This window comes from Dendropsophus ebraccatus, chromosome 5, assembly GCF_027789765.1.
Source record: "Dendropsophus ebraccatus isolate aDenEbr1 chromosome 5, aDenEbr1.pat, whole genome shotgun sequence".
In the NCBI taxonomy this organism is placed as follows: Eukaryota; Metazoa; Chordata; class Amphibia; order Anura; family Hylidae; genus Dendropsophus; species Dendropsophus ebraccatus.
The window spans coordinates 15,533,927-15,560,978 of NC_091458.1; the positions used below are offsets into that span (position 1 = coordinate 15,533,927).

General features: G+C 43.1%; 1 protein-coding gene across 1 annotated transcript in view; it reads right to left on the reverse strand.

Annotated features, from left to right (window-relative positions):
• The window catches only part of GDPD5 (glycerophosphodiester phosphodiesterase domain containing 5), a 108,216-nt gene that overhangs the window by 18,633 nt on the left and 62,531 nt on the right, over positions 1–27,052 (reverse strand). Inside the window, exons 3-11 of the mRNA XM_069969567.1 lie at positions 19,463–19,566; positions 16,753–16,846; positions 13,794–13,853; positions 13,493–13,591; positions 12,067–12,160; positions 11,670–11,815; positions 9,232–9,314; positions 6,090–6,240; positions 4,728–4,949 (exon numbers count right to left, since the gene is read on the reverse strand). Of these exons, the coding sequence (XP_069825668.1) occupies positions 4,728–4,949; positions 6,090–6,240; positions 9,232–9,314; positions 11,670–11,815; positions 12,067–12,160; positions 13,493–13,591; positions 13,794–13,853; positions 16,753–16,846; positions 19,463–19,566 (1,053 nt within the window). The remainder of the gene's footprint in view (positions 1–4,727; positions 4,950–6,089; positions 6,241–9,231; positions 9,315–11,669; positions 11,816–12,066; positions 12,161–13,492; positions 13,592–13,793; positions 13,854–16,752; positions 16,847–19,462; positions 19,567–27,052) is intronic.

Genomic DNA, 27,052 nt, shown 5'->3' on the forward strand with positions numbered 1-27,052 from the left:
CTGGAATTGTGAAGCTTCTTTGTATACCCTCAGTCCTCTGGGGACTCTTTTTGAGTTTTTGTATGAGTTTAATGATTTTACAGTCCAGAACAGTCTAATTTCTTTTTCTGCCAGCTGGGTTATTTTGTACTCAAGGCTCTTAGTGCTAATTAATGCTAATTAGTGCTAATTAAGATGTGGAGGATTTCTTTGAACAGTGTGATCTCAAAGAAGATATACAATTAATTAGCACTAAGAGCCTTGAGTACAAAATAACCCAGCTGGCAGAAAAAGAAATTAGACTGTTCTGGACTGTAAAATCATTAAACTCATACAAAAACTCAAAAAGAGTCCCCAGAGGACTGAGGGTATACAAAGAAGCTTCACAATTCCAGGCAGACAAATGTTTTCTGGCAGAGTGGGCAAAGGTACAAGAAGAGAGCTCATTTAAATTCATGCTACTGACACTAAAAAGAAACGAGGCAGAGTACGAAAAAGTTACAACAGAATTGTGTAAGGCAAGAATTGAATTAAGAACAAGACAGACTGAGCAACAAAACCAACTGTTCTGTAAGAAGCTTGAAAGGAAATTAGTTCCATTACAAACTGAAATCAAAGAAAGAAAGAAGGACAAATTCATACGGGACAGGAAAGACTACGAAGAAGAGAAAATATTTACCTGGCAAGAAAAGAAAAAATTCACTAGAAACTACAAAGGAAGAAACCCACAGAAACCGAAGAAAAATAAGGATTATTGGACCACGGACACTGACTCAAGCTCCTCAGAGGACCTCAACAAACCTAGAGAAAACACCAGAAAAGACGCCACAGAAACCGCAGGACTAACCAAACACGCACCAAAAAACGCACCAGCCCCTTTAGAGGGAGAAAAATTCGAAGAGGAAGGGGCAAAACCAAAAAGAACAACCAGAACAGGGGAAAAGAGGAAAACCGTTTCCTGGAAGGACAAATAACAGAACCGAACACAAACAAACATTCCGTGATTAACTTAACAGACATCACTTTGAATAAAGACTGCTTGGACCTCCTAGAAAAAGGACTAAACTACTGCATACCAGACAAATTTGATACAGCAGATTTCGAAATTGACCTGTATAAAGGCATCAGAAAAATAAATTTAAGCAAATTTTTCAAACAAAACAAACACATTAAAAACCTATCCAAGAAACCCAAAAAAGAAGGAGAAATACCTACCCAGGTGGGACCCCTAGGTTTCAGCACGGCAACAGACTTAACTGAAGAAGAAAGAGAGAGCATAATCATGCTGGCAGAACTGAGTGATGAAAATCCCACAACCAATACTACCCCACAGATCATGGACTTCCAAGGAGGTAGAAAATCCACATTTAACCCTCAAATTCAAAAAGGGAGTAACCTAGACATTTTTTACAACGCAGTACAGAGGGATATGAAAGCACTGGTCCACCCCCGCCCTGACCACAATCTAACGCAAAAGGAACAAAGAGCACTAAAATGGCTAAAATCCCGCAGTGACATAGTCATAAAAAAAGCGGACAAGGGCGGCAACGTAGTCATTATGACAAAAGAATATTATAAAAAAGAGGCTGAAAGACAACTCCACAACAAAGAAATTTATGAAAAACTACCATCTGACCCCACAACCAAAATACAAGGTAAAGTGCAATCCTTCCTGAGGAGGAATATGGAGAAAAATATAATAAGCAAAAAAACGGCTGAAAGACTACTGAGTGACAATCCCAAGAGACCGAGGTGGTACTTTCTGCCAAAGACACATAAGTCTCTGGTAGCACCACCCGGCAGACCAATAGTGTCAGGGATCGGTAGCCCAACCGAAGCTTTATCTAAATATATAGACTGGCTACTAAGACCAATCTTAAGCTCCATACCCTCCTACTGTAAGGACACAACAGAGTTTCTCAAAATCCTTGAAGATGACGTTTGGCAGGAAACATGGAATCTGGCAACAATAGATGTGGAAAGCCTGTACACCAAAATTCCCCAGAAAAAGGGCATTGAAGTCATTAGCTCGTTTACAAGAGCAGCAGAAAAAAATGAAGACTACGTGAATTTTATAGCCGAGGCCCTAGAGCTCATTCTCATGAATAACTGCTTCAGCTTCAATGAGCAATGGTATACACAAAGGTCAGGTACCGCGATGGGGACACCAGTAGCTTGTACATTTGCTAATCTGTATCTAGCTGCATTTGAAGAAAAATACGTCTATAATGCAAGCAACCCTTTTATCTTGAAAATCAAGAAATACACCAGATTTGTGGATGACATTTTTATAGCATGGGAAGGCACAAAAGAAGAGTTCGAAGCATTTGTTGCTTATCTCAACAACACTAATGAATTCAACATGCTCTTCACAAGTAACTTCAGTGAACAGTCTGTTGAATTCCTAGATGTCACTGTGCTGAAGACAGACACAGGGGTCACCACCAAAGGGTACAGAAAACCTACAGCAACAAACAGTTACCTGCATTATAACAGCTTCCATCCGACCCATGTAAAAACTGCTATACCGTATGGGCAATTTATCAGGCTCAAAAAGGTTAATACTACAGAAGCGGATTTCGAAGTCCAAGCAGCAGGACTGAAGTCAAACCTTCTGCAGAGAGGTTACCCCCTACAAACAATAAATGAGGCTCTCAGCAGAGTAAGAAAAATCCCAAGACACGAACTCTTCAAAAAAAAGAAGAAAAAGGATTTAGAACAAAGGTTCATTTTTACCTTTAGGTACAATCCAGCAGCAAATGCCATCCGGCAAGCAATAAAAGATAACTGGCACATCCTGGAGAATGACAACACAATTGGAGACATCGCAGCAAGAAAGCCACTAATCTCCTTCAGAAGAAGCAGAACCCTTAAAAATATGCTAGTATCCAGCAATTTTAAAGATACCCCCCAAAAAAAGAACAACTGGTTGCAACAATTAAATCCCCCAGGAAACAAAAAATGTGGGCGCTGCAATTACTGTGATTCCATGGAGCAAGGTAACCACACAAAAATAGGAGCGTATGACGTAGAAATACGCCAACCAATATGCTGCAGAAGTGATTACCTTATTTACGTCATCTTCTGCCCCTGCAGAAGATTTTACATAGGATCCACCATCAGGAGCTTCTTCAAAAGGTTTCAGGAGCACCTAAGGTCCATAAGAACGGGACAAGGCTGTCATCGCTTGATAGAGCACATCAGGACTGCTCACAACAGCGACCCCAATACCTTATCCTTTGCCGGCATTGAAAGGGTTAATTCCTGGATCCCGGGCACGGACAGACACAAACTCCTTCTAAGGAAAGAAGCTAAATGGATTGCACGCACTGATGCCCTGGGAGGACTTGGACTAAATGAAAGAAATGAACTCGTAGCCTTCCTGTAAACATAGTAGTGATGCATGTTTCTTTCAGCCAGACAGCGCTCGTCACGGAAGACACGCCCCCCACAGAGTGATAGACTACACAGCGATCCGGCAGCCCCAGGGAGCCGTAGATCTCTAATACTCTGTTCTCACCCGTAAATCCACGGAGCGTGACAGCTCAATCTGAGATAGCAGCCTCACAGGCTAGCATATGTATATCACTACCTTCCCTCAATGAGCCTTACGCAATGTGTTATTGTATCGGCTCTGCGAACCCTATTAGTACGCAAACCATTCATTATTGTCAGTAGCACTGATTTATAAGTGCAATAACTATCCCATTTGTTCCTCAGATCCCCACATCTTGTTGTAATTGTTTTTATTGTAACACTTGTTCACTTGGTGTCATGTTTTGGAATACGTGTATCACACACACCCCCTCATCGGTGACGTCAGAAGAAGAGGCTTTAAACTGACAACCGATTCAAACCCCCGGAGGCTAGACGAAGCGGGAAAGTTAACCCGCGAAACGGCCGTCGCCACGGTGCACAGCACCTCTGGACCTGTCTCCCCCTGCCCTGAGCTTATCTGCAAGATGACATCTTACCAATAAATCATCACAACTGCATTAACCCGGTGAGTGCCGCTGGTCTTTACTTCCTCAATGGCTTGTGCTGATATAACTACTATAATACTGTTCCTATAAACAGGAATATAACTACTATAATACTGCCTCCTATATACAAGAATATAACTACTATAATACTGCTCCTATATACAGGAATATAACTACTATAATACTGCCCCCTATATACAAGAATATAGCTACTATAATACTGCTCCTATATACAAGAATATAACTACTATAATACTTCTCCTATATACAGGAATATAACTACTATAATACTGCTCCTATATACAAGAATATAACTACTATAATACAGCCCCCTATATACAAGAATATAACTACTATAATACTGCTCCTATATACAAGAATATAACTACTATAATACTGCTTCTATATACAAGAATATAACTACTATAATACTGCTCCCTATATACATGAATATAACTACTATAATACTGCTCCTATATACAAGAATATAACTACTATAATACTGCCTCTATATACAAGAATATAACTACTATAATACTGCTCCTATATACAAGAATATAACTACTATCATACTGCTCCCTATATACAAGAATATAACTACTATAATACTGCTCCCCAGCAGAATAGCGAGTGCAGCTCTGGAGTAAATTAGAGAACATACTATATACTACTGCTTATTCATAGACTGCATTAGTGACTATCTGCAATATGCAGTATATTTGTCTATGAAGTGACTGTGATTACAGAAGGTGGCAGTGGACTCACCCGCTCCTGGGGTACCCCAGACTGTAGGATGGTGTTCACTGTGATGTTGATGTAGTTGTCATACTGCGGATGGTTGGCTGGAAGGTAATGGATCCTCAGTAGAACAGAGGCGTTGTTTTCTTTGACCAGGTCCAGCAGCTCGATCAGCTTACATATGGACTGGTTCGCAGCTTCCGTCGCATCCGCTGAGGATAATGAGCTGACGGTCCAGAAAGGATCGGTCTAGATGTAAAGTATTACAAAATATGGTATTTTATTCCAGAGCAGGATCAGAGGCAAAATCTACTCACTGCATTGTGATGGAAATCTCCAACAAGCTGCAAAAGATGATGTTACTTTAGGAATAGGAGAGGGTGTGAACTACCGCCAGTGTGTGACATGATACAAACCGTCCTATAGTCAGATTAGGAAGACATACTCTAACAGGAAGATAGTGGATACTGACACTGGCCACAAGATGGCAGTATATACCCTTCCTTATTTATCTATTGGTTACAGGATAGATAGATAGATAGATAGATAGATAGATAGATAGATAGATAGATAGATAGATAGATAGGAGATAGATAGATAGATAGACAGATAGATAGATAGGAGATAGATAGATAGATAGATAGATAGATAGGAGATAGATAGATAGAAAGACAGATAGATAGATAGTAGATAGATAGATAGGAGATAGATAGATAGATAGATAGATAGACAGATAGATAGATAGGAGATAGATAGATAGATAGGAGATAGATAGATAGGAGATAGATAGATAGATAGATAGGAGATAGATAGATAGATAGGAGATAGATAGATAGATAGATAGATAGATAGATAGATAGATAGATAGATAGATAGGCGATAGATAGATAGATAGGAGATAGATAGATAGATAGGAGATAGATAGATAGGAGATAGATAGATAGATAGGAGATAGATAGATAGATAGGAGATAGATAGATAGATAGGAGATAGATAGATAGATAGATAGATAGATAGATAGATAGGCGATAGATAGATAGATAGGAGATAGATAGATAGATAGGAGATAGATAGATAGATAGATAGATAGATAGATAGATAGATAGGAGATAGATAGATAGATAGATAGGAGATAGATAGATAGATAGATAGGAGATAGATAGATAGGAGATAGATAGATAGGAGATAGATAGATAGGAGATAGATAGATAGATAGATAGATAGATAGATAGATAGGAGATAGATAGATAGATAGATAGATAGATAGGAGATAGATAGATAGATAGATAGGCGATAGATAGATAGATAGGAGATAGATAGATAGATAGATAGATAGATAGATAGATAGATAGATAGATAGATAGGAGATAGATAGATAGATAGATTTACCTTTATAAACCACTCTCCAGCATTCAGCCTCTCGAGGTCGGTCCAGTTGAACATGGATGACAGCTTAGAGGTGACATCGGGGAAGACCTGCTGGATGTTTGTGGTCCTCCGCAGCGTCTCATCGTGCATTATGAACGGGATTCCATCATGACTGCAAAGACAAAGGAGACTAATGGCTCAGTATAATGCTGCGGACGCTGTGTTACAGACTGAAGCATCACTACACCTGTCACTGCCTCATCAGGTGTAGGCATTGTGATAACACAGCACGGCACTATATGGGGACACTATGGCGGTACAGACCATCATACCTGTATATATTCTTCAGCAATCTGTAATAGGTTCTAGGCGAGAAACCACTTTTCACAGCTCACGTGTGCGAGCAACATGGCTGCAGAACAGGCTGAGCGTGGGACGGCCGCCCACATAACAGCCCGCGCTCTCCTCACATCCATAGGTTACAACTGGCAAGAGTCCTGGTCCCTGTTTTCTACAAACATATATAGTCTGCAGGGATGTACAGGCCGACATGGAGCCCAATGAAGGCCACATGCACCTTCTCTATAGTAGGTGTGATCACGCTGAGGCGGTATTCACCCGTTCCGTAAGTCCTGTCTGTGCTGCAGAGTGGGACTCCCAGTATATCCAGTCATTATGGTCCTTCAGAGCGCCCCGGCACCATAATGACTGGTTATACCAGGAGGGACGCTCTGCAGATCACACTCTGTGCACAGACACATGCCGCCTTATTGTGCACAGAAGTTCCGGTCTCGCTCTCTGTAATGCTGGGACTAAATTGTGGCTAGTTAAAGTATATTGGACGCCATTTTGTGTGTAGGATTATAGGATCGTCTCCATTTCACATCTTTGGTAGTCCTTCACTGATGGACGACCCAGGTGACCGTATACACCAGACTTCTAGGTCATCCAACAAGTCTGAAGAAGGCTTTTACTGATTCAATGGAGATAGTGTGCAGAACCAACAGAATGTGCATTGTCCCATTGTGTGAGTATTGCCCTCTTAAGGATTAGAAGTGGCCATTCTATTCTTTAACATGAGGTAATCCAAGCAAACCCAACAAGATCAGAGTATTCTAAACTTAGTGCAGCACAAGGATGTATTAAGTTATTGATTCTAACTGTGTATAAAACCCGAGAGCTGCAGCAGCATCTGGTAGAGAGGTTTGAACCTGTGTAGGGTAGGCCCAGGGCGCCTCCATGGTGCGGGCCCGGGGCGCCTCCATGGTGCGGGCCCGGGGCGCCTCCATGGTGCGGGCCCGGGGCGCCTCCATGGTGCGGGCCCGGGGCGCCTCCATGGTGCGGGCCCGGGGCGCCTCCATGGTGCGGGCCCGGGGCGCCTCCATGGTGCGGGCCCGGGGCGCCTCCATGGTGCGGGCCCGGGGCGCCTCCATGGTGCGGGCCCGGGGCGCCTCCATGGTGCGGGCCCGGGGCGCCTCCATGGTGCGGGCCCGGGGCGCCTCCATGGTGCGGGCCCGGGGCGCCCCCATGTTTGGTTTCGGCCACTTGCGGCCCATGTTTGGTTTCGGCCACTTGCGGCCCATGTTTGGTTTCGGCCACTTGCGGCCCATGTTTGGTTTCGGCCACTTGCGGCCCATGTTTGGTTTCGGCCACTTGCGGCCCATGTTTGGTTTCGGCCACTTGCGGCCCATGTTTGGTTTCGGCCACTTGCGGCCCATGTTTGGTTTCGGCCACTTGCGGCCCATGTTTGGTTTCGGCCACTTGCGGCCCATGTTTGGTTTCGGCCACTTGCGGTTTCCCTTGTTGCCAATGCTTGGAGGACAGATGATGTGACTATTATATTGTAAGCACTTCACCTTTGTATTCATATCTATGCAGAAGTGTCTGAGCCTCATCCTGAGAACACCTGGTTACTGTGTGTCGGCCGTAACATCTGTATATAACGCTTTTATAGATTTCATTGAATCTTTTTAATCATTTGTATAATAAAATTGCCTTGTATCTTAATTGGTCGCCTTCTTTATATACGTATCGGAACTTTTTGCTTAAAGGGGTTATCCAGCGCTACAAAAACATGGCCACTTTCCCCCTACTCTTGTCTCCAGTTTGGGTGGGGTTTTGAAACTCAGTTCCATTGAAGTAAATGGAGCTTAATTGCAAACCACACCTGAACTGGAGACAACAGTAGGGGGAAAAGTGGCCATGTTTTTGTAGCGCTGGATAACCCCTTTAAGAGTTAGAAAAACACTCTCCAGCTTACAACCAAAGATGCACTGGGAATTCTGCTGAGTTTTGTAGTACATTGTGGGATAGGTAGTGTGCTTTGCTATAGTGCATGGTGTGAGATGTAGTGCGCTCTGCTGTAGGGCATTGTCGGGGGAGTAGTGCGCTCTGCTATAGTGCATGGTGGGAGATGTAGTGTGCTCTGCTGTAGTGCATAGTGGGAGATGTAGTGCGCTCTGCTGTAGGGCATTGTGGGAGGTGTAGTATGCTCTGCTGTAGGGCATTGTGGGAGATGTAGTGCGCTCTGCTGTAGGGCATTGTCGGGGGTGTAGTGTACTCTGCTGTAGTGCGCTCTGCTATAGTGCATGGTGGGAGATGTAGTGTGCTCTGATGTAGGGCATTGTGGGAGATGTAGTGTGCTCTGCTGTAGGGCATTGTGGGAGATGTAGTGTGCTCTGCTGTAGTGCATAGTGGGAGATGTAGTGCGCTCTGCTGTAGGGCATTGTGGGAGGTGTAGTATGCTCTGCTGTAGGGCATTGTGGGAGATGTAGTGCGCTCTGCTGTAGGGCATTGTCGGGGGTGTAGTGTACTCTGCTGTAGTGCGCTCTGCTATAGTGCATGGTGGGAGATGTAGTGTGCTCTGATGTAGGGCATTGTGGGAGATGTAGTGCGCTCTGCTGTAGGGCATTTTCGGGGGTGTAGTGTACTCTGCTGTAGTGCGCTCTGCTATAGTGCATGGTGGGAGATGTAGTGTGCTCTGATGTAGGGCATTGTGGGAGATGTAGTGTGCTCTGCTGTAGTGCAATGTGGGAGAGCTCTGCACTGCGGATGCAGCTTTGGGGGTGACTAGAGCGCACTACACTCCAGGAGGGGGCAGCAGAACTCCTCTACAATCTTAATCTGAGTGAGCAGAGACAGAAGAGGTGGCGTCGGTCCTTACCTTACCGTGACATCTGCCTGCACCCCGCGCGTCCGCTGCTCCAGAGCCTTTTTAAAAGACATTAAAGTGTTTTCTGGGGCAAGCTGGAAGGCAGAACAAGAGGAAGGGGCATTAGTGGGGGTATAACTGGTGCCAAGGGGCAAATATCCCACCCTAAGCATCATAGAACTGGCCCTGTACTGCACTATGTTACTATGGAGCAGGTGCTGTACAACTGCTGGATAACCATGGATCTGTGTTACCACTGGACCACCTGGGATAAGACCATGACCCAAATACCAAGGATCAGGTCCCACACAACTAACCAATCATGGATCAAGAATAATACAATTGGACAACAATGGATTAAGGCCCTGTACCATCACCTGACCACCAGGGATCAGGTCATGTGACAAGACTGGAGCCCTGGAGATACCAGGACCTATAATAACACTGGACCACCAGGGATCAGAGGATCAGGGATGTATCACCAAAGAAAAGGACCCCTACCACACTGCGAGACCATGATGCATCTAGCACTCTGTCACTATAAATCAGGTGCTTTGCAACAACCATAGATGTATATTACTGCTGGACCACCAGGGATAAAGCCATGGTTAGAAAGCAATGCATCAGGCCTCACACCACACCATCACTGGACCACCAGAGTTCAGTGGCAATGGACCTGCAAAGATCAGGCCTTAGTCTAATCCCTGGTGGGCTAGTGTTATTACATGTACCATAGACCAGGCCCTGTACCACACTACTAGACAAGCATGCAACAAGCACAGATCGGAGGCTTCACAACTGGACCTCTCTCACCACCAGACCCCCAGGGATCTGAACCGTAATGGTCAGGCCTGGATCACGTCTACATCTCTGGCCCAGCAGGTATCGGGAGCACTGTCAGGGTTTATAGACCCTAAGGTGCTAATGCCGGATCATGGGTGGCAGAGCTGTGCCCGACTCTGGTTAACCCTTCGTGTCCTCTCCTCCTCCGGTTTACATTCCCTCCATAACGGGCCAAGGACAGGAAGATTCTCCTTAAACCAGACAGACATTTGGGAGGGCGTCCCCGGGGGGGGGATTTCCCGCCACTCCACGCGCCACATTAATACCCGGCACTGCTAATTGCTTCCATCATTTAATATTCATTACCGCTGGCGGCGGTGGCAGCGGAGCTGAGGATTTGTCACTTTGTAGGATACAGTTATAAGCGGATACAAGCAATAACCTGCAGACTCATTAATGGGAATCCACTACACACCGGGCGCTGCCAAGGCCGGAGCTGGCACTGATACTGCTGCTGCACGGGTCACTAATACCTGCTGCACGGCGCTCAGCTCTGCTATGCCGGTGAGACGGAGGGGGCCGTACGGCTGATCCCTGCACTATCAGCACTTAGAATAACACGTCAAGAAGTGACTGACAAAATGAGTCCACGCTGAGACAAGAGCTCCGCATCAGTCAGCGGCAGGGGCGCCCACATACACCAGGCGGCTATACTGTACACAGCAGAGACGAGCGAGCAGGCAGCTGGAGCAATGGAAAGTACATCATGGCGACAGTGGAAAGGTGTTCTCTGAAATGACTACTCAAACATAACTTCTAATATGTTGCTGGCCATTGTAAGACTAACAATTCCCTCCATACGTATTATCTATTCAGTCTCCTTCCTCCAGTTCTGAGCTGCTGCTTTCTGCTGAAAACACATATCTGTGAGTGAGCTTTTTTGCTGTCTCCCTCCTCCTCCCCCCTCCGTTCTAAGACAGCTGATGTAAACAAGTCCCTGGCAGGCTTTATCTGCAACATTGTAGCTTCTCTGTAATGCTGGGAGGGTTAGTGACATTGAGTTCATTAGCAACTTGACCTCAGAATACAAAGAAGCTACAGTGTTGCACATAAAGCCAGCCAGGGACTTGTTCACATCAGCTGTCTCAGAAGGGAGGGGGAGGAGGGGAAGACAGAGAGAAAAGCTCACACACAGAGATTTTTGTATCTTAAGCAGAAAGCAGCAGCTCAGAACTGGGGAAAAGAGACTGAATAGATAATAACAAGTATGGAAGGAATTGTTAGTCTCACCATGGGCAGCAACATATCAAAAGTTATGTTGGAGTGGAATACCCCTTTAATCACTATACGAATGACTGATGAAGCAGAGTCTGGTGGACGTGCAGAGGACATTATATACCGGAATACATAGGGGGAGATTTATCAGACATGGTGTAAAGTGAAACTGGCTCAGTTGCCCCTAGCAACCAATCAGATCCCAGCTTTCATTTTCTAAAGAGTCTGTGAGGAATGAAAGGTGGAATCTGATTGGTTGCTAGGGGCAACTGAGCCAGTTTCATTATACACCATGTTTGATAAATCTCCCCTATTGTGTATGCTGTAAAATGTGGTACAGGGGAACACAAGGGGGGGGGGGGTATGGGATATCCCACCATCAGATGACTCACCATCGGAGCGCCTCGATGGCCGATGATGGAAGGTTTGGGTCCCAGCGAATCCTTCTCCATAATACAAGGTGAGGAAATGGTCATGGGGACGAGATACAGTGCAAGGACTACGGCCAAGTACGCCAGGATTAAACACACCTGAAAAACTGGGGAGAGAGGAAGTCAATGGTCCCGTCACTAGCCAGCCTATCACTAGCACACTCCAGTCACCTCCAGAGCTGCGCTCAGATTGGCAGTTCTATAGGATCTCACATCTCCCAACATTTACACACAGGATGCTATGTTGTGCTGCATTTCGGGAGATGTAGTGTTCGCAGCACACAATGTTGTTAGGATTGGATGTGACTGGAGTATACGCCACACAACATAATAAAAAGGCAAAGTGCACAGGACTCACTGGCTTTCTCTGATCTTGCAAACTGGCCGGCAATGATCCAGGAAAGCAGAGTGATGGCGGCCAGTGCCCCTATGTGCAAGAACGGAGCTGTCGCCTGGAAGACAGGGGTTAAAGTAAGGGTTAAAAGACGACAAGTGCACTAACTACCAAGAAAGCTTAATATACACAAAAGGATACAAAATGGGTCTGGCCTGTCCCAATACGTCTACATTACAGTTCTAAAAGGGGTTATCCAGCAAAATATTTTTCTTTTAAATGAACTGGTGTCAGAAAGTTAAATAGATATGTAATTTACTTCCATTTAAACATCTAAATTCCTTCCAGCTGCTGTATGTCCTGCAGGAAGTGGTGTATTCTTTCCAGTCTGACACAGTGCTCTCTGCTGCCACCTCTGTCCATGTCAGGAACTGTCCAGAGTAGCAACAAATCCCCATAGAAAACATCTCCTGCTCTGGACAGTTCCTGACATGGACAGAGGTGGCAGCAGAGAGCACTGTGTCAGACTGGAAAGAATATACCACTTCCTGCAGGACACACAGCAGCTGATAAGTACTGTAAGACTTCAGATTTTTAAATAGAAGAAATTTACAAATCTATCTAACTTTCTGACACCAGTTGAAAGAAAAAACATTTAGCTTAAGTGCCCTTTTAAAGGGGCATCAGCCAGGACAGTTACTAAATGCAATATAAAGGATGGAGCAGCAGGTTTTTTTTTGTGCTTTCCACATCTCATTCATAATGGAAAAATGTAAGCTCCACCCCTTTGCCAATCTGCAGAGAGAACATCCTGATTGAGAACATGATATGAGAAGTGTCACTGTCGTTTAAATTTTTTTTTTTTTTGCATAAATCAATAGTACAGGCAATTTAAAGAAACTTTGTAATTGGGTTTATTAGCCGAAAAATAAATTTTTTTCATTGAAAAGCAGTTTGAAGCTCTCCCCCCTGTCTTCATGGTTGTCTATGCAGAGGGGAGGGGTGAAGGGAGATTAAGGCACCAAAACAGGACAACAAAGTTAATTTACAGCTACATCACCGGCATATCTCCTCTGAAGTCAGCACTGACCTCTGAATACCGGCTTTCACACAGGTCCTGATGTGTAATCCTTTGTTCTCTGCTCTCTGCTGGCAACTAATCTCCCTCCTCCCCTAGGTTAAACAGGGCTCGACTGATGTACACAAGACGTGATTTACTGATAATGAGCATTGAATGAGAGAGAGGAGGGAAGGGGGGGGGGGGAGACCTGGGGAAAGTCTTTTTGAATGCAGATAATGGCATATTTGGCTAATAAACCCTATTACAAAGTTTATTAAAATCGCCTGGACTATTGCTTTCTGCAAAAAAACAAACAAACAAACAAACAAACAGTGACACTTTAAATCTTAACACATTTACTTGGGGAGAAAGCAGAAGGTTCCAACTTACCTGGAAGGAAATTAATAGGACTTCCCATTCTTCATCCCACATTTGTTCTATAGACGTCATGGCTACCACCGTGGCGATGAGTACGATGATGAGGCAAGCCTGGAACACACACGAAAAAAGTCCCAGGACTGAGCTGCAATACCAAGTAAGGCCACTACCTACTGTATGGCGCTGTGCCAGGTAAGCAATACCCAGACAGTCAGCTTGCCCTTACCAGTCCAAAAATCATTGGCTGCTCTAAACATACCAAAACCCTTTCAAGAGGATGTGAACGGACTTCTGTATTCTGTATAAAACTCACCTTGTGAAGCCAGTGTAAGTTCAGCTGCTGTCCCACAGCTATGTGACATAGTGCCAATATCTGCAATGCAAGACACACACACAGTTATAGCTTTAGAAGCTTCTCCAAGCCTATGACTATCCAGTGTTAGAAAAACATGGCCACTTTCTTCCAGAGACAGCACAAGAGCAGCGCTGTCTCTGGAAGAAAGTGGCCATGTTTTTGTAATGCTGGATAACCCCTTTATGTGTAGTTTTCTATTTTCTATGTTAAACCTATCATATATGAAAGGATATGGATCATTTTCATACTAATTTCATTATTTGGTCCCAGCACTACCAAGTCATCCCCCAATCACAGATCTCCGCCATTGTGTGCCCACACCCCCACTGAATCCCCTACCTCTCCGTCTCCCCTCTATGGAGTAAAGGCCAATTTCTATCCCTGCTATTAGCGACCCCTGGTAGTGGTGGCTGGGAATAGACGCATTTACTGTATGGGGCCCTGTAACTCCTACTGGAGGCCATGGCTGCAGTACCTTCAGCCTACCTCTAGGAGTGCTGTGGTGTTGATATAAAAATCAGGTCTCCTCTAGACCAGTGCTTCTCAATTCCAGTCCTCAGGCCTCACCATCAGGTCATGTTTTGAGGATTTCCATAGTATTTCACAGGTGATATAATTATACTCAGTGCATCAGGTATTAGCACAGCTGTTCTTTGTGTGGGATATTCTCAATACATGACCTGTTGGTGAGGCCTGAGGACTGGAATTGAGAAGCACTGCTGTAGACCCTATAGGTTAGCAAACTCTCTGCTGGTGGTGTAAATATTCTGGAGTAGACCTGCTACCCTAGGGATCCCCAACCTGTTACTCTTCTGATTTACAATTCCCAACATGCCCTGATGATGGTCATTGTAGTTTTGCAACCCCTGGAGAGCCACAGTCCGGGGAACATTGCAATATTCCCACCACGCAATATCTTGGAGCAATGACCTAACTGAGAACTACAGAAATTAGCGACTTTACTGTGATATGATATTAGCAAACAGCACTCCTATGGGTAGTATAAGGGTACTACACTCTAAACGCTCCATAATCTATCACAGCACTTCAACAGGCAATAAGGCAGAACTGCAGGCATAATTCTACATAGGGTCAGGGCACGATGGGATCTATAGTTTTGGAACCGTAAGTTGAGGGAACCCATCACCATAAAAATACTATGTAACCTATTGGCATCATGTTATAGATCAGAAGGAGCTGAGCGGATTGATATACAACTTTATGGGAAGAGATTTGATATAACCTGTAACTTATTACTAGAAATCTGTGATGTTCCCATACTCAAGAGTCCAGTCCATTAAGTGACCCCGCCCACTGGACTCCTTATCACAGAATGAGCAGGGATTTCCATCAACTTGTCACAAGTTATACTGAATCTATTCCCACAAAGTTATATATCAATCTGCTCAGCTCTTCCTGCTCTATAATATGATGCCGATAGATTAGATAGCATTGTCATGGTGACCGGTTCCCTTTAAAGAACATTCCGTAACCAATGACCTTTTAAAATTAGGCCTGCAGTAGCACTTTATCACCTGCTGGAGCACTGTGCTAGTTTACAGTGTAGTACCTGATCTTACCTCCAGGAGTGCTGTTCTCACTCTCTCAAGTGTCCGCTGCATTACGGAATATTTGCTAATTTGCGCCATTTGGTAACCTTTCCGTAAACGATCCTGGCGGTATTCTGGGACAAGACGTTATAATTGCTTCCCTCTGCAGAATATCTCCCCGGCTTTATTCCTCCTCCACGTGAGGCACTAATGATATTCTGTAAATCTCGACCTTCGTGTAACCCTCGCGTTCTCGGAGCACGCTCCGCCGCGGCTTTAAACGGATGCATCTGAAGAACCATTTATCCTATGAATATTTATAATTGCGGCTGATGGATTGCTCGGATAAAAATTCATCGGGACAAGGTTTAATCCCGCGGCGGCAGGGACGACGTAATGCAGAGTAATTATAGAGTAAGCCTGCCGGATCGGAGGAGGGCAAGTGCCGGTCTTAAAGGGACGGCACCACATACTGTCTGGGCAGCCATGTTGTTTCACAGCTCTTTACTGAAGCTGGGAGTTGTAGGACTGGAACAGATGAACACCCAGGACATGTCAAAACTTTTCTCTTTCTTTTTTTAAAGCGGAATTTCTGTGAAATTTTTTGAAATCTTTTAAATGAACTGGTGTCATAAAGTTACATAAATTTGTAAATTACTTCTACTTTAAAATTTCCAGTCTTCCAGCACTTATCAGCAGCTGTATGTCCTGCAGGAAGTAGTGTATTCTCTCCAGTCTGACACATTTCTCTCTGCTGCCACCTCTGTCCATGTCATGAACTGTCCAGAGCAGGAGAGGTTTTCTATGGGAATTTGCTACTGCTCTGGACAGTTCCTGACATGGACAGAGGTGGCAGCAGAGAGCACTGTGTCACACTGGAGAGAAGACACCACTACCTGCAGGACATACAGCAGCTGATAAGTAGTGGAAGACTTGTATTCAAAAATTACATATCTGTATAAGTTTCTGGGGGGGGGGGGGGAGCCAGAGTACCCCTTTTAAAAGATGATCTTCCAGTTGTAACTTCCAATAGGTGGCAGCAGAGAGCAAGTTCTCTTTCACCCCTCCTGTCGTCAGTTTGGTTGTGGGTTTTGCAGGTCAGTTGAGTGAGGCAGAATTGTAATGCAGCACACAACCTGAGGACACGGGTGGCGCTGTTTTTGCAACAAAGTAGCCGCCCTTTTTCCAATTCTGGATAACTCCTCCTTTAATGAACAGTTACAATTTTAGAACAGGATGCGTTACATTGTGAGAGATGTAGTGTTATTTCTCAGGTATCTTGGGGCAGAATTGTGAATGCAGCTCTGAAGGTTTTACAGGATAGGACGTATCAGTAGAAAATCAATAAACATATATGGACGTCTTACCAAGAGTGCTGTAATATATGTGAAGCCAGCAGCAGTAGATACCAGGATAGGAATGGACCAGTCACTCCATTGTCCCGTTCTGTTATATAAAAACCTGGAATATAGAAATACATGATCAGGTCATGAGGTGTAGAAGTAGTCACCTGCGGTATATAAGCAGAGGACACCATCCTATGATGATAAACGATCAGTGAAAACCAGCCCAAATCTCCAAAGAAAGAAGAACTGTCGGTGTAGGACAAAGCACCAGGCCCATAATATTCCTATATTCCTACCTGCCATGACTTTGGCCACATGCAGTACCACATCTCACCATTAGTGAAAGCTATTGTGTATCATAGACACCAATGCAACAGCGCCCCCATCTCTTAAGGACATTGAGATCTACCTGAGATTTCAATATGGAAAACTATGAGAAAATTCTTAACCCCTTTATCTGACCACCACAAAGAGTTCTTTATTCTATTCTTATTCAGGGAACGGAGGGTAATGTCCCTTTAAGTTCCCGTGAAGGTCACCATAGCCGCTCTGGCTTAAGTCCCATTGGCTTAATCTGACCATTCTAGTTACCCAAAGCTCAAAGAGAAGGCGGAAAAGAAAGCTGCCCATAAAGGACCTGGAAAGTGTTTAATCCACTGGGATCCAGGTCTATTCCAGGTCATTCCCTCTATTTGTTTTTAACCCTTTAAGCGAATTTGTCCTCGTCTGCTGCAAGCATGTTATACAGCTATATTATATATATATATATATATATATATATATATATATATATATATATATATATATATATATATATATAATTTATTTGTAGGAAAACATTTGGATGGAAATCCCTGACAAGTCTGGCTTATAAGTCCAGGGAGTGGAGTCACCAGATAAATGAGCTGTCAATCACTACAAAGGACCGCCCCCTTAGTGTCAGCTATGGGCTCCCTCTGAAATCAATGGGAGCTTACTGAAAAATCAAATCCTTCACAGAGGAATCAGCACTGATTATAATGTGGATTTTTCAGGTTAGGGTTTTTAGCTGTGTGAACATGTCTCTAGGACGACGATCATCTTCCCTCTATAAACAAGTATCCTTTTTAGATAGCTAGAAAATATATAACTTAGGCAGGAAATGAAGACATTAGACGTCCCATACATCCCACACTGTGGCCTGTTCTGACCTGGAGCGGTGTGCGGACATGTCTACAGGAGACCTTATACTTCCCCTACACGTGCTGGGAACACTGCAGATACAGGGCGGCTGAGAAGGAATATTAAGGAGCCCATCCATCCTGATCAGTTCTACTAGACAGCGGCACAACCCTGACATTACATTACAGCACAGCCCTTCTCCAGAGGCCAAATACACACTAATGTGACAAAACCGCTAAATCACCGCTCATTCCAATGAGTCAGCGGCTGTGTGTGGTGAAAACTAAATGTACTTACTGCAACTATACTAACAAAGGTAATACTGCTCCTATATACAGGAATATAACTACTATAATACTGCTCCTATATACAGGAATATAACTACTATAATACTGCTCCTATATACAGGGATATAACTACTATAATACTGCCGCTATATACAAGAATATAACTACTATAATACTGCTCCTATATACAAGAATATAACTACTATAATACTGCTCCTATATACAGGAATATAACTACTATAATACTGCTCCCTATATACAAGAATATAACTTCTATAATACTGCTCCCTATATACAGGAATATAACTACTATAATACTGCTCCTGTATACAGGAATATAACTACTATAATACTGCTCCTATATACAGGAATATAACTACTATAATACTGCTCCTATATACAGGAATATAACTACTATAATACTGCTCCCTATATACAGGAATATAACTACTATAATACTGCTCCCTATATACAAGAATATAACTACTATAATACTGCTCCCTATATACAGGAATATAACTACTATAATACTGCTTCCTATATACAAGAATATAACTACTATAATACTGCTCCTATATACAGGAATATAACTACTATAATACTGCTCCCTATATACAAGAATATAACTACTATAATTCTGCTCCTATATACAAGGATATAACTACTATAATACTGCTCCCTATATACAAGAATATAACTACTATAATACTGCTCCTATATACAAGGATATAACTACCATAATACTGCTCCTATATACAGGAATATAACTACTATAATGCTGCTCCTATATACAAGAATATAACTACTATAATACTGCTCCCTATATACAAGAATATAACTACTATAATACTGCTCCTATATACAGGAATATAACTACTATAATACTGCCCCCTATATACAGGAATATAACTACTATAATACTGCTCCTATATACAAGAATATAACTACTATAATACTACTCCTATATACGGGAATATAACTACTATAATACTGCTCCTATATACAGGAATATAACTACTATAATACTGCCCCCTATATACAAGAATATAACTACTATAATACTGCCCCCTATATACAGGAATATAACTACTATAATACTGCTCCTATATACAGGAATATAACTACTATAATACTGCTCCTATATACAGGAATATAACTACTATAATACTGCTCCTATATACAAGAATATAACTACTATAATACTGCTCCCTATATACAAGAATATAACTACTATAATGCTGCTCCTATATACAAGGATATAACTAGTACTGGGATGTACTCACCAATTGAACTCATTGTAGTCGTTGTGAACCTCCCACCAGAAGTAGAACCAGGTGAGTGTGAGGAAGAAGGTGAATGTGAGGATCACGAACCATAGAAGTTCCCACTGTGGAGAAAAGAGGAGGAGTCGGGATCAGTGTGATATATAGTAATAACCATCAGTACAGATAGTAAAGGGACGATCCTTGTTATGGTCACAGCAGTCAGTCGGTCAGGACATCCGGTCACATCATTTTATAATGTTTTTAGATTTAAATACTTAAAATGAGAACAGACAACATTGTCCAGTAATAACCGATACCTCCAAGGGGGTCAGTCATCTGTCAGGGTCATGTGACCAGAGGAATGCCAAATATTCTCAGGATCCGGCTCTCACATTCCGTCCCCGTCCTGTGATCGGTGATAGTCATCTTTGATTTCACCAGGACTCCATTAAGATAAGGAACCAAGGCTGCCCTCCGAAAATAGCCCCACTTATCCCCGACCTTCAGCGCCACATGACACGATTCTTAAAGGGAATCTGTCACTAGGTTTATGTCGCCTTAAATTAGGGCAGCATAAACTAGTGATATAAATGCTGAACAGATCGGTGTATTACGTACATCATTCTGTTCTGCCGTTCTCCTAATATGCAGGAGAATAGGATTTTTGCCGTCCCCCTCCCCCCGCTGCTGACTGACAGGTGACTGCCTATACACAGCATAGACAGATAACTGCCAATCAGCAGCTGGTGGGCGGAGTTTTCTGCTTCTCATGAATATCCAGGACTACTGAGCTCATGCACATAATGGAGAGGACTACTTATTGTCCATGTTATTCAGGAGGATATCTCTGGATCAGCTGCACAGAACAATGTAAGTGATACATCATTCTGTTCAGCTTCTCTGTCACTAGTTTATGCTACCCTGAGATAGGACGCCAGAAACCTACTGACAGTCTCTTTAAAGGGGAACCCCACCTAGTAAATTAGGGAGCTTAGTGGTAAGCAACATCTATTACTAGAATAATTCTCTTTATGATGGAGTAGCAGGGAGGGGACTGTGTGTAATGGGGAGGAGGGGGTCTATGATGGCGGAGAGAAGGGTCGGAAGGGTTGTCTTGAGGTGTCTGGCAGCCACTCTCTTATGTAAACACACGCACGCTCAGCTGAGTTGAGTGTAAGAGTATGTGTGTAGTGTTCATTCGCAACGTTGACACGGACTTGAGTACCCAATTTACGGGACCACTGACTCCTGACGATGGAGTCAGAGGAGGTGGAGAGAAGGTCAGAGAAGGAGAGGAGGTGGAAACCAAACCATAGAGGACAATTAGGGTGCACTGGCCCTTTAAGGGGTTGTCCAGTTTAGAAAACCGATTTTTGGGTAACATGGAGGAAGAGCGTCATCTCTTAAGCACAGTCTCTCTGGAGAACCTGTCCTGTATATAGTCCATTAAGGTGTAATGCTTTTTATCACCTGTGGTGGCGCTGCAGGAAAGCTGAACACTTACAGCCACCTCTCCCTACAGATTGGAGCGAGACTAAGCTTTTTGTTATTCTTCCTGGGGTTGTTACTGTTAAAGTAGCAGGGCGGTGCAGAATAATGAGTAATGGCGGTATAATGAGGTGGATCGCCCGCCGGCCGCCCTCTGCTCTCTAAAGCCCATCTATCTAAATTTAGCGGGAAGGGAAGGTGGTCTCCGATGAGGGTGATTTATGATGGAATCCAGAAATAAGAGGACAGGACATCTTACCCACGGAGCTGAGGTCCCCGGTGTGCGGCGGAGGCTGGAGCGGTGTGCGGCAGAGGCTGGAGCGGTGGGCACTCATCTGTCACATGACTGGTAGAGGAGCCCCAGGGTCCCCCCGACCATCAGATTATTAATGATAGTCATTTCTGGGTAAGCAGAGTTATGTCTTAGTCCCCTACTATGGGGCAAACTATATACAGTAGTATCACAGAGGATGACTTTACGGTTGTACTATTTAATCTCTATATGGCGGTATTAACCATTTAACATATGGCGGCATTCACTGAAAATATAGCGGTATTAGTATGACAGTATTGTTCAGCTACTGTATGGTAGTGGTATACATTCTGAGTATGGTGGTATTATTCATTGAGACTATAGCGGTATTATGTCACTCAACCACAGTACAGCAGTACTATTCTCTCTCTGTATAGTGGTGTTACTTATTGCCTATATAATGGTATTATTTGTTTAAGTAATAGAGATAATATGCACTGACAGCATAGCGGTAATATTCAGCCACTCTATGTTATTATATGGACATTAACCCACTACATGGCAGCATTATTCAGTGGCTATATAGTGGCAGTCAGTCATTGTACGGTAGTATGTAATCACTGTACTGAGATATTCAGTCACTAAATAATAATTACAAAAGTCATTTTTTACGAGTATCTTTGAGTCACCATATGGCGGTACCATTTAAAGGAGGGATTTCGCTCAAACATAACTTTTGATAAGTTGTTGCCCATAGTGAGACAAACAATTTTCTCAATTCTTGTTATTATCTATTTAGTCTCCTTCCCCCAGTTCCGAGCTATTGCTTTCTGCTAAAGACACAAAAATCTGTGCGTGAGCTTTTCTCTGTCTCCCCCCCCCTCCCTTCTGAGACGGCTGATGTAAGTCCCTGGCAGGCTTTATCTGCAACACTGTAGCTTCTTTGTAATGCTGGAGGCATAATCACAGCAAGTTCATAAGCAACTTGACCTCAGAATAACCCTCCCAGCTTTACAAAGAAGCTAAAAGGTTGCAGATAAAGCCTGCCAGGGACTTGTTTACATCAGTCGTCTCAGAATGGAGGGGGGAGGAGGGGGAGACAGGGAGAAAAGCTTCATCAGAAAGCAGCAGCTGAGAACTGGGGGAAGGAGACTGAGTACATAATAACAAGTATGGAAGGAATTGTTAGTCTCACCATGGGCAGCAACATATTAAAAGGAATGTTTGAGTGAAATATCTCTTTAATCACTATATGGTGTTATTATCGAGTCACCATATAGTGCTATTACAGACATAAGGTAGTCCATTATAAAATCAAAGACATGGGGGCAGATTTATCAAACATGGTGTAAAGTGAAACTGGCTCAGTCGCCCCTAGCAACCAATCAGATTCTACCTTTCATTCCTCACAGACTCTTTGGAAAATGAAAGGTGGAATCTGATTGGTTGCTAGGGGCAACTGAGCCAGTCTCACTTTACACCATGTTTGATAAATCTCCCCATGGTTTATTACCCTTCAGTAACTACACAACGGTATCATACAGTCAGTCTACTGCGGTATTATTTAGTCACTTACAATATCATCATCTGGTTACGGTATAGTGGTATTATGTGGTTACTCCATGATAGTATTATGGAGTATTTGAGTACTGACACTGTATAGCATGGTTTTCAGCACTATATAGCGGTACGGTCCTGACGTTGCTATTGTATAGCGCTATGAGGCGATATCTCTGAGAAAACTGTTCCTTCCAGAAATAGGAGGGTGCTGCGATTTAACCCCACACGCCTTGTCCCAATTCAGGATAATGTGAACACTCGCTGAAGTCTACTTGCAGCGCGACAGAATTTCTCCAACGCATTTCTGCTCAATTATTCATTGATGTGTACAGAATGGCGGTATACGCTGCGGTCAGAGAAAGACGTCTCATAACACGATTTATTGGGTGAAAACTTCTGGGTAGCTGCTCTGAATTCAGCGAATGTGACTGTACTGTCTGTACTGGGAAGAGTCTTTATTCTTTGGAAACTGACAACACTTCAAGGTCTGCAGGGAAGTCATTCACCTTGACACCGCGCGCGGTAGACTGTCAAGCAAAGCAGTGGAGCACGGCAGACAGCAGCCCTCCTCCCGCCTCATCCAGAGCTGTCCAAGGAGACAAACACAGAGGTTCTGCCAAGAGAATCCATCATGTCCCCACCAGGGGTGAGAGGAAGGAAGCGAGCACGCAAAATACCGCAACGCGGACGCTTCTGCAGAAATACTCAACATATTTCCAGGACAATGGAGTCGCCTCTAGCAATAAATACTCAGCCTTTTCATAGCGCTATCAGAGTCCAGGAAAAATGTGCGGTATTAAAATCAGTTTGGCGGTATTATTTCCTCAGCACAACATGGTGGTATTGTTTAAATCACTGGTTGGCAGTATTATTCAACAACATCATCATGGTGGCATTTCTTAGTCTCCCCAGTCGCTATATAAAAGTTATGCTGTGCGACTCCACCCCCAGTACCCTTCTCTGTACAGTACTAATCACTGTTTGGCGGTATTATTCACTCAAAGTTTGGTATTTATTCAGTCGCTGTCTATTTCTCAGTCTCATCAAAGCAAAAAAGTATTGAAGCATTACATACCTTATTTTTCAGTCAGAAGTTCTCAGTGCAGTAATAGTCAATTACTGGCGGTATTAATTAGCACCAATCTAATCGTATTATGGTATTAAACCATCACAGTAACAATATAATGGTATATCTCAATCCTACATAAAAGGTTATTGTTTTTCACCCAGAAATTCCTAGGGCAGTAATAATCAATTACTGTTTGGCGGTATTATATGTTTGGAAGCATTATTCAGCAACAATATAGAGGTATTTCCGTATTAATCCATTACAAAAATATTAACACACTATATTGGAGGTATTATTTTCCAGCCTAAAGTTTTCCCGGTTGCAGTAATAACTCAGCAACTATATAGCGGTATTTCTCAGCACCAGGAAAGCAAAAGTATTGAGTCACTATATGTAGGTATAATTTTTCAGTCAGAATTTCCCTATGCAGTAATAATCAACAACTACTTGGCAGCATTAATCACTCAATATTTGGAGGCATTACTCAGCAACAACATGGTGTTATTATTCCACCGCTGTTTGGCAGTACTATTCAGCAACATTACGGTATTATTTAGTCCCAGAAAAGCAAAATGTATATAAGGTTTCATTTTTTTCAGTCAAAATTTCCCCATGTGTGGTAATTATGAATAATATTTCTTTACTCAATGTTTCGGAGCATTACTCAGCAACAATATAAAAGTATTACGGTATTAGTCTGTCATTGTTAGGCAGTATTACTCATAACAACACTATAGAGGCATTTCTTAGCCTCAGAAACGCCAAATAATTTCACCATTATGTAAAGTTTATATATTCCCTGTGCAGTAGTAATCCCTTACTGTTTGGCGGTATTACACTCAGTGTTGTGTGGCACTATTCTACAGCAACACAGTGTTATTTCATCACTGCTCGGTGATATTAACGGCAAGCAATATAGTGATATTTATACCCGCCAGAAAAGCAAAAATATTGAGCCACTATATAACGGTATTACTTTTCAGTAAAAATGAGTCCCTGTGCAGTAATAATCACTGTCTGACGGTATTATTCACTCAATGCTTGGCAATATTGTTACGAAACAAAATAGTGGAATTGTTCAGTTCCCAGAAGGCGTTGATATTCAGATACTATATGAAGGCATTATTTTGTGCACTGTATATAGGCATTAAGTTAGGGACAGAGAAATTTATGATCAAAAGGGATCGTCCCCTGAAATCAACCCCATTTGTAAATTGGTAAGAGAGGTTTCTGCAACTCTGTATCTTTCTATCCAAACACATAAGTTTAAAATTTCCCAAAGTTTCGGCCCCAAATGCAGCAAACGCCACAAGTTACGCATTCAATGACAACGGCATCAAGTTACGTGATGGACACCAGGTAATCCTGCTGCAGGCCGAAAATATCCCCCATACATCACAGCACCAGCTCTGCTAGCCCGATGGATATAGAGACTATGATGAACAGTATGTGACACACGGATGTCTGCCTGCCAGACTGATGCCTCTAGAAGGACTCGCAGCTGTCGGCATAGCGCTATCTGTATACACAATATATCAGGAGGCCGGAGTGTTTAATAAACTGCTGGACTGGAACACTTCAAAAATGAGGACTCTGCTAAAATATTTATATATCATGCGCATACATAACTATAATACAGCCGAGGCATGCAAATCAGTATCCAGCAGTATTATAGTAGTTATATTCCTGTATATAGGGGCAGTATTATAGTAGTTATATTCTTGTATATAGGGAGCAGTATTATAGTAGTTATGCAACTAGTAGAGTGAATCTGAGTTTGCACCAAAGTCCAGCAATATGTGTTATATACCCATGAGCTAGGATATGCGTAGTGAGGATTCAGACGCCCCTGCCTTCACTTCCCCTCCCCACTTATGTCTATCGAGACTGAATAAACGGATCATTACCGCAGCGTTTTTTGTGGTGAGTGCAAGCTTCTTTTTCTCCTTGTTTGGATTATAGTAGTTATATTCCTGTATATAGTAGCAGTATTATAGTAGTTATGTTCTTGTATATAGGGGGCAGTATTATAGTAGTTATATTCCTGTATATAGGGGCAGTATTATAGTAGTTATATTCTTGTATATAGGAGCAGTATTATAGTAGTTATATTCCTGTATATAGGAGCAGTATTATAGTAGTTATATCCCTGTATATAGGAGCAGTATTATAGTAGTTATGGGTAGTGAGATACAGAAGCCTGCACCGCTCCAGAATGCGCACTGTGTAGATGGGGGCCAAGGATAGGTTCTTAAACCGGACAATGGATGTGAACGTGGCTGCTGGAAGGGGGTGCACACTACCGAGGTAAGAGATACTGTAGTTGAAGAAGAGAAATATGTAGTCGCACTCACCCTTTTTCTTTCAGCTTAGCGGCTTTATTACAGTTCACAAGTAGCGGGGAGGGAAAGGGCTCAGGTGTGTTCGCGTCCTGGGACGGCCGTTTCGGGGATACGCCCCCTTTGTCGACCAGGTGATGACGTCAGGATGCCAGGAAGGGTGTGATATACAAAATACATTGTGCACGTGATGTATAACAACCAATAAAAACAACTCTCAGGTATCAGATAAATACACTTAAATCGTTTCGCTCGTTAAGACCGAGCGGACCAATTGCGTTTAAGCGTGAGATCCATGTAGATTCCCTCCTCAATAGGGTTTGGTGTCTGTCCGAGCCGTCCTTAGGGGGGTCAACCCGTTCGAGGCCCAGAAATCTTAATGAGGAGGTGTTGCCGTTATGGACAGTTCTGATATGTTCAATCAAACGGGGGACCCCCTTTCCTGTCTTAACAGAATAAACATGTTCCTTAAAGCGGATCCATAGTGCTCTTTTTGTTTTGCCTATGTAATACATCTGGCAGCTACATATTATGGCATAAACCACAAAACAAGATTTGCAGGTTATGAAATTATGTATGAAGCAATCAATGCCGCCTAGGCGGATGTAAGCTACATTGAGCATATGCACACAATATCTACACTGTCCGCACTTTTTGTTTCCCTGCGGTAGGGTGGAAGTGAGCCATTGTTTCTGGCTAGTGGTTGTGGCTTCAGTGTGTGTATTGTTACTTAGACAGTCGCCCAAGTTTTTGTTCTTCCTGTATGATATGCAAGGTCTGCGGGAGGCTATTTCATAGAGGTCAGGGTCACTTTCTAAAAGGTGCCAATGGCGCAATATAGAATTTTTCAAGATGGTGTTCATCGGAGAGTTTTGAAAAATGAAATTAAATCTTCTGTC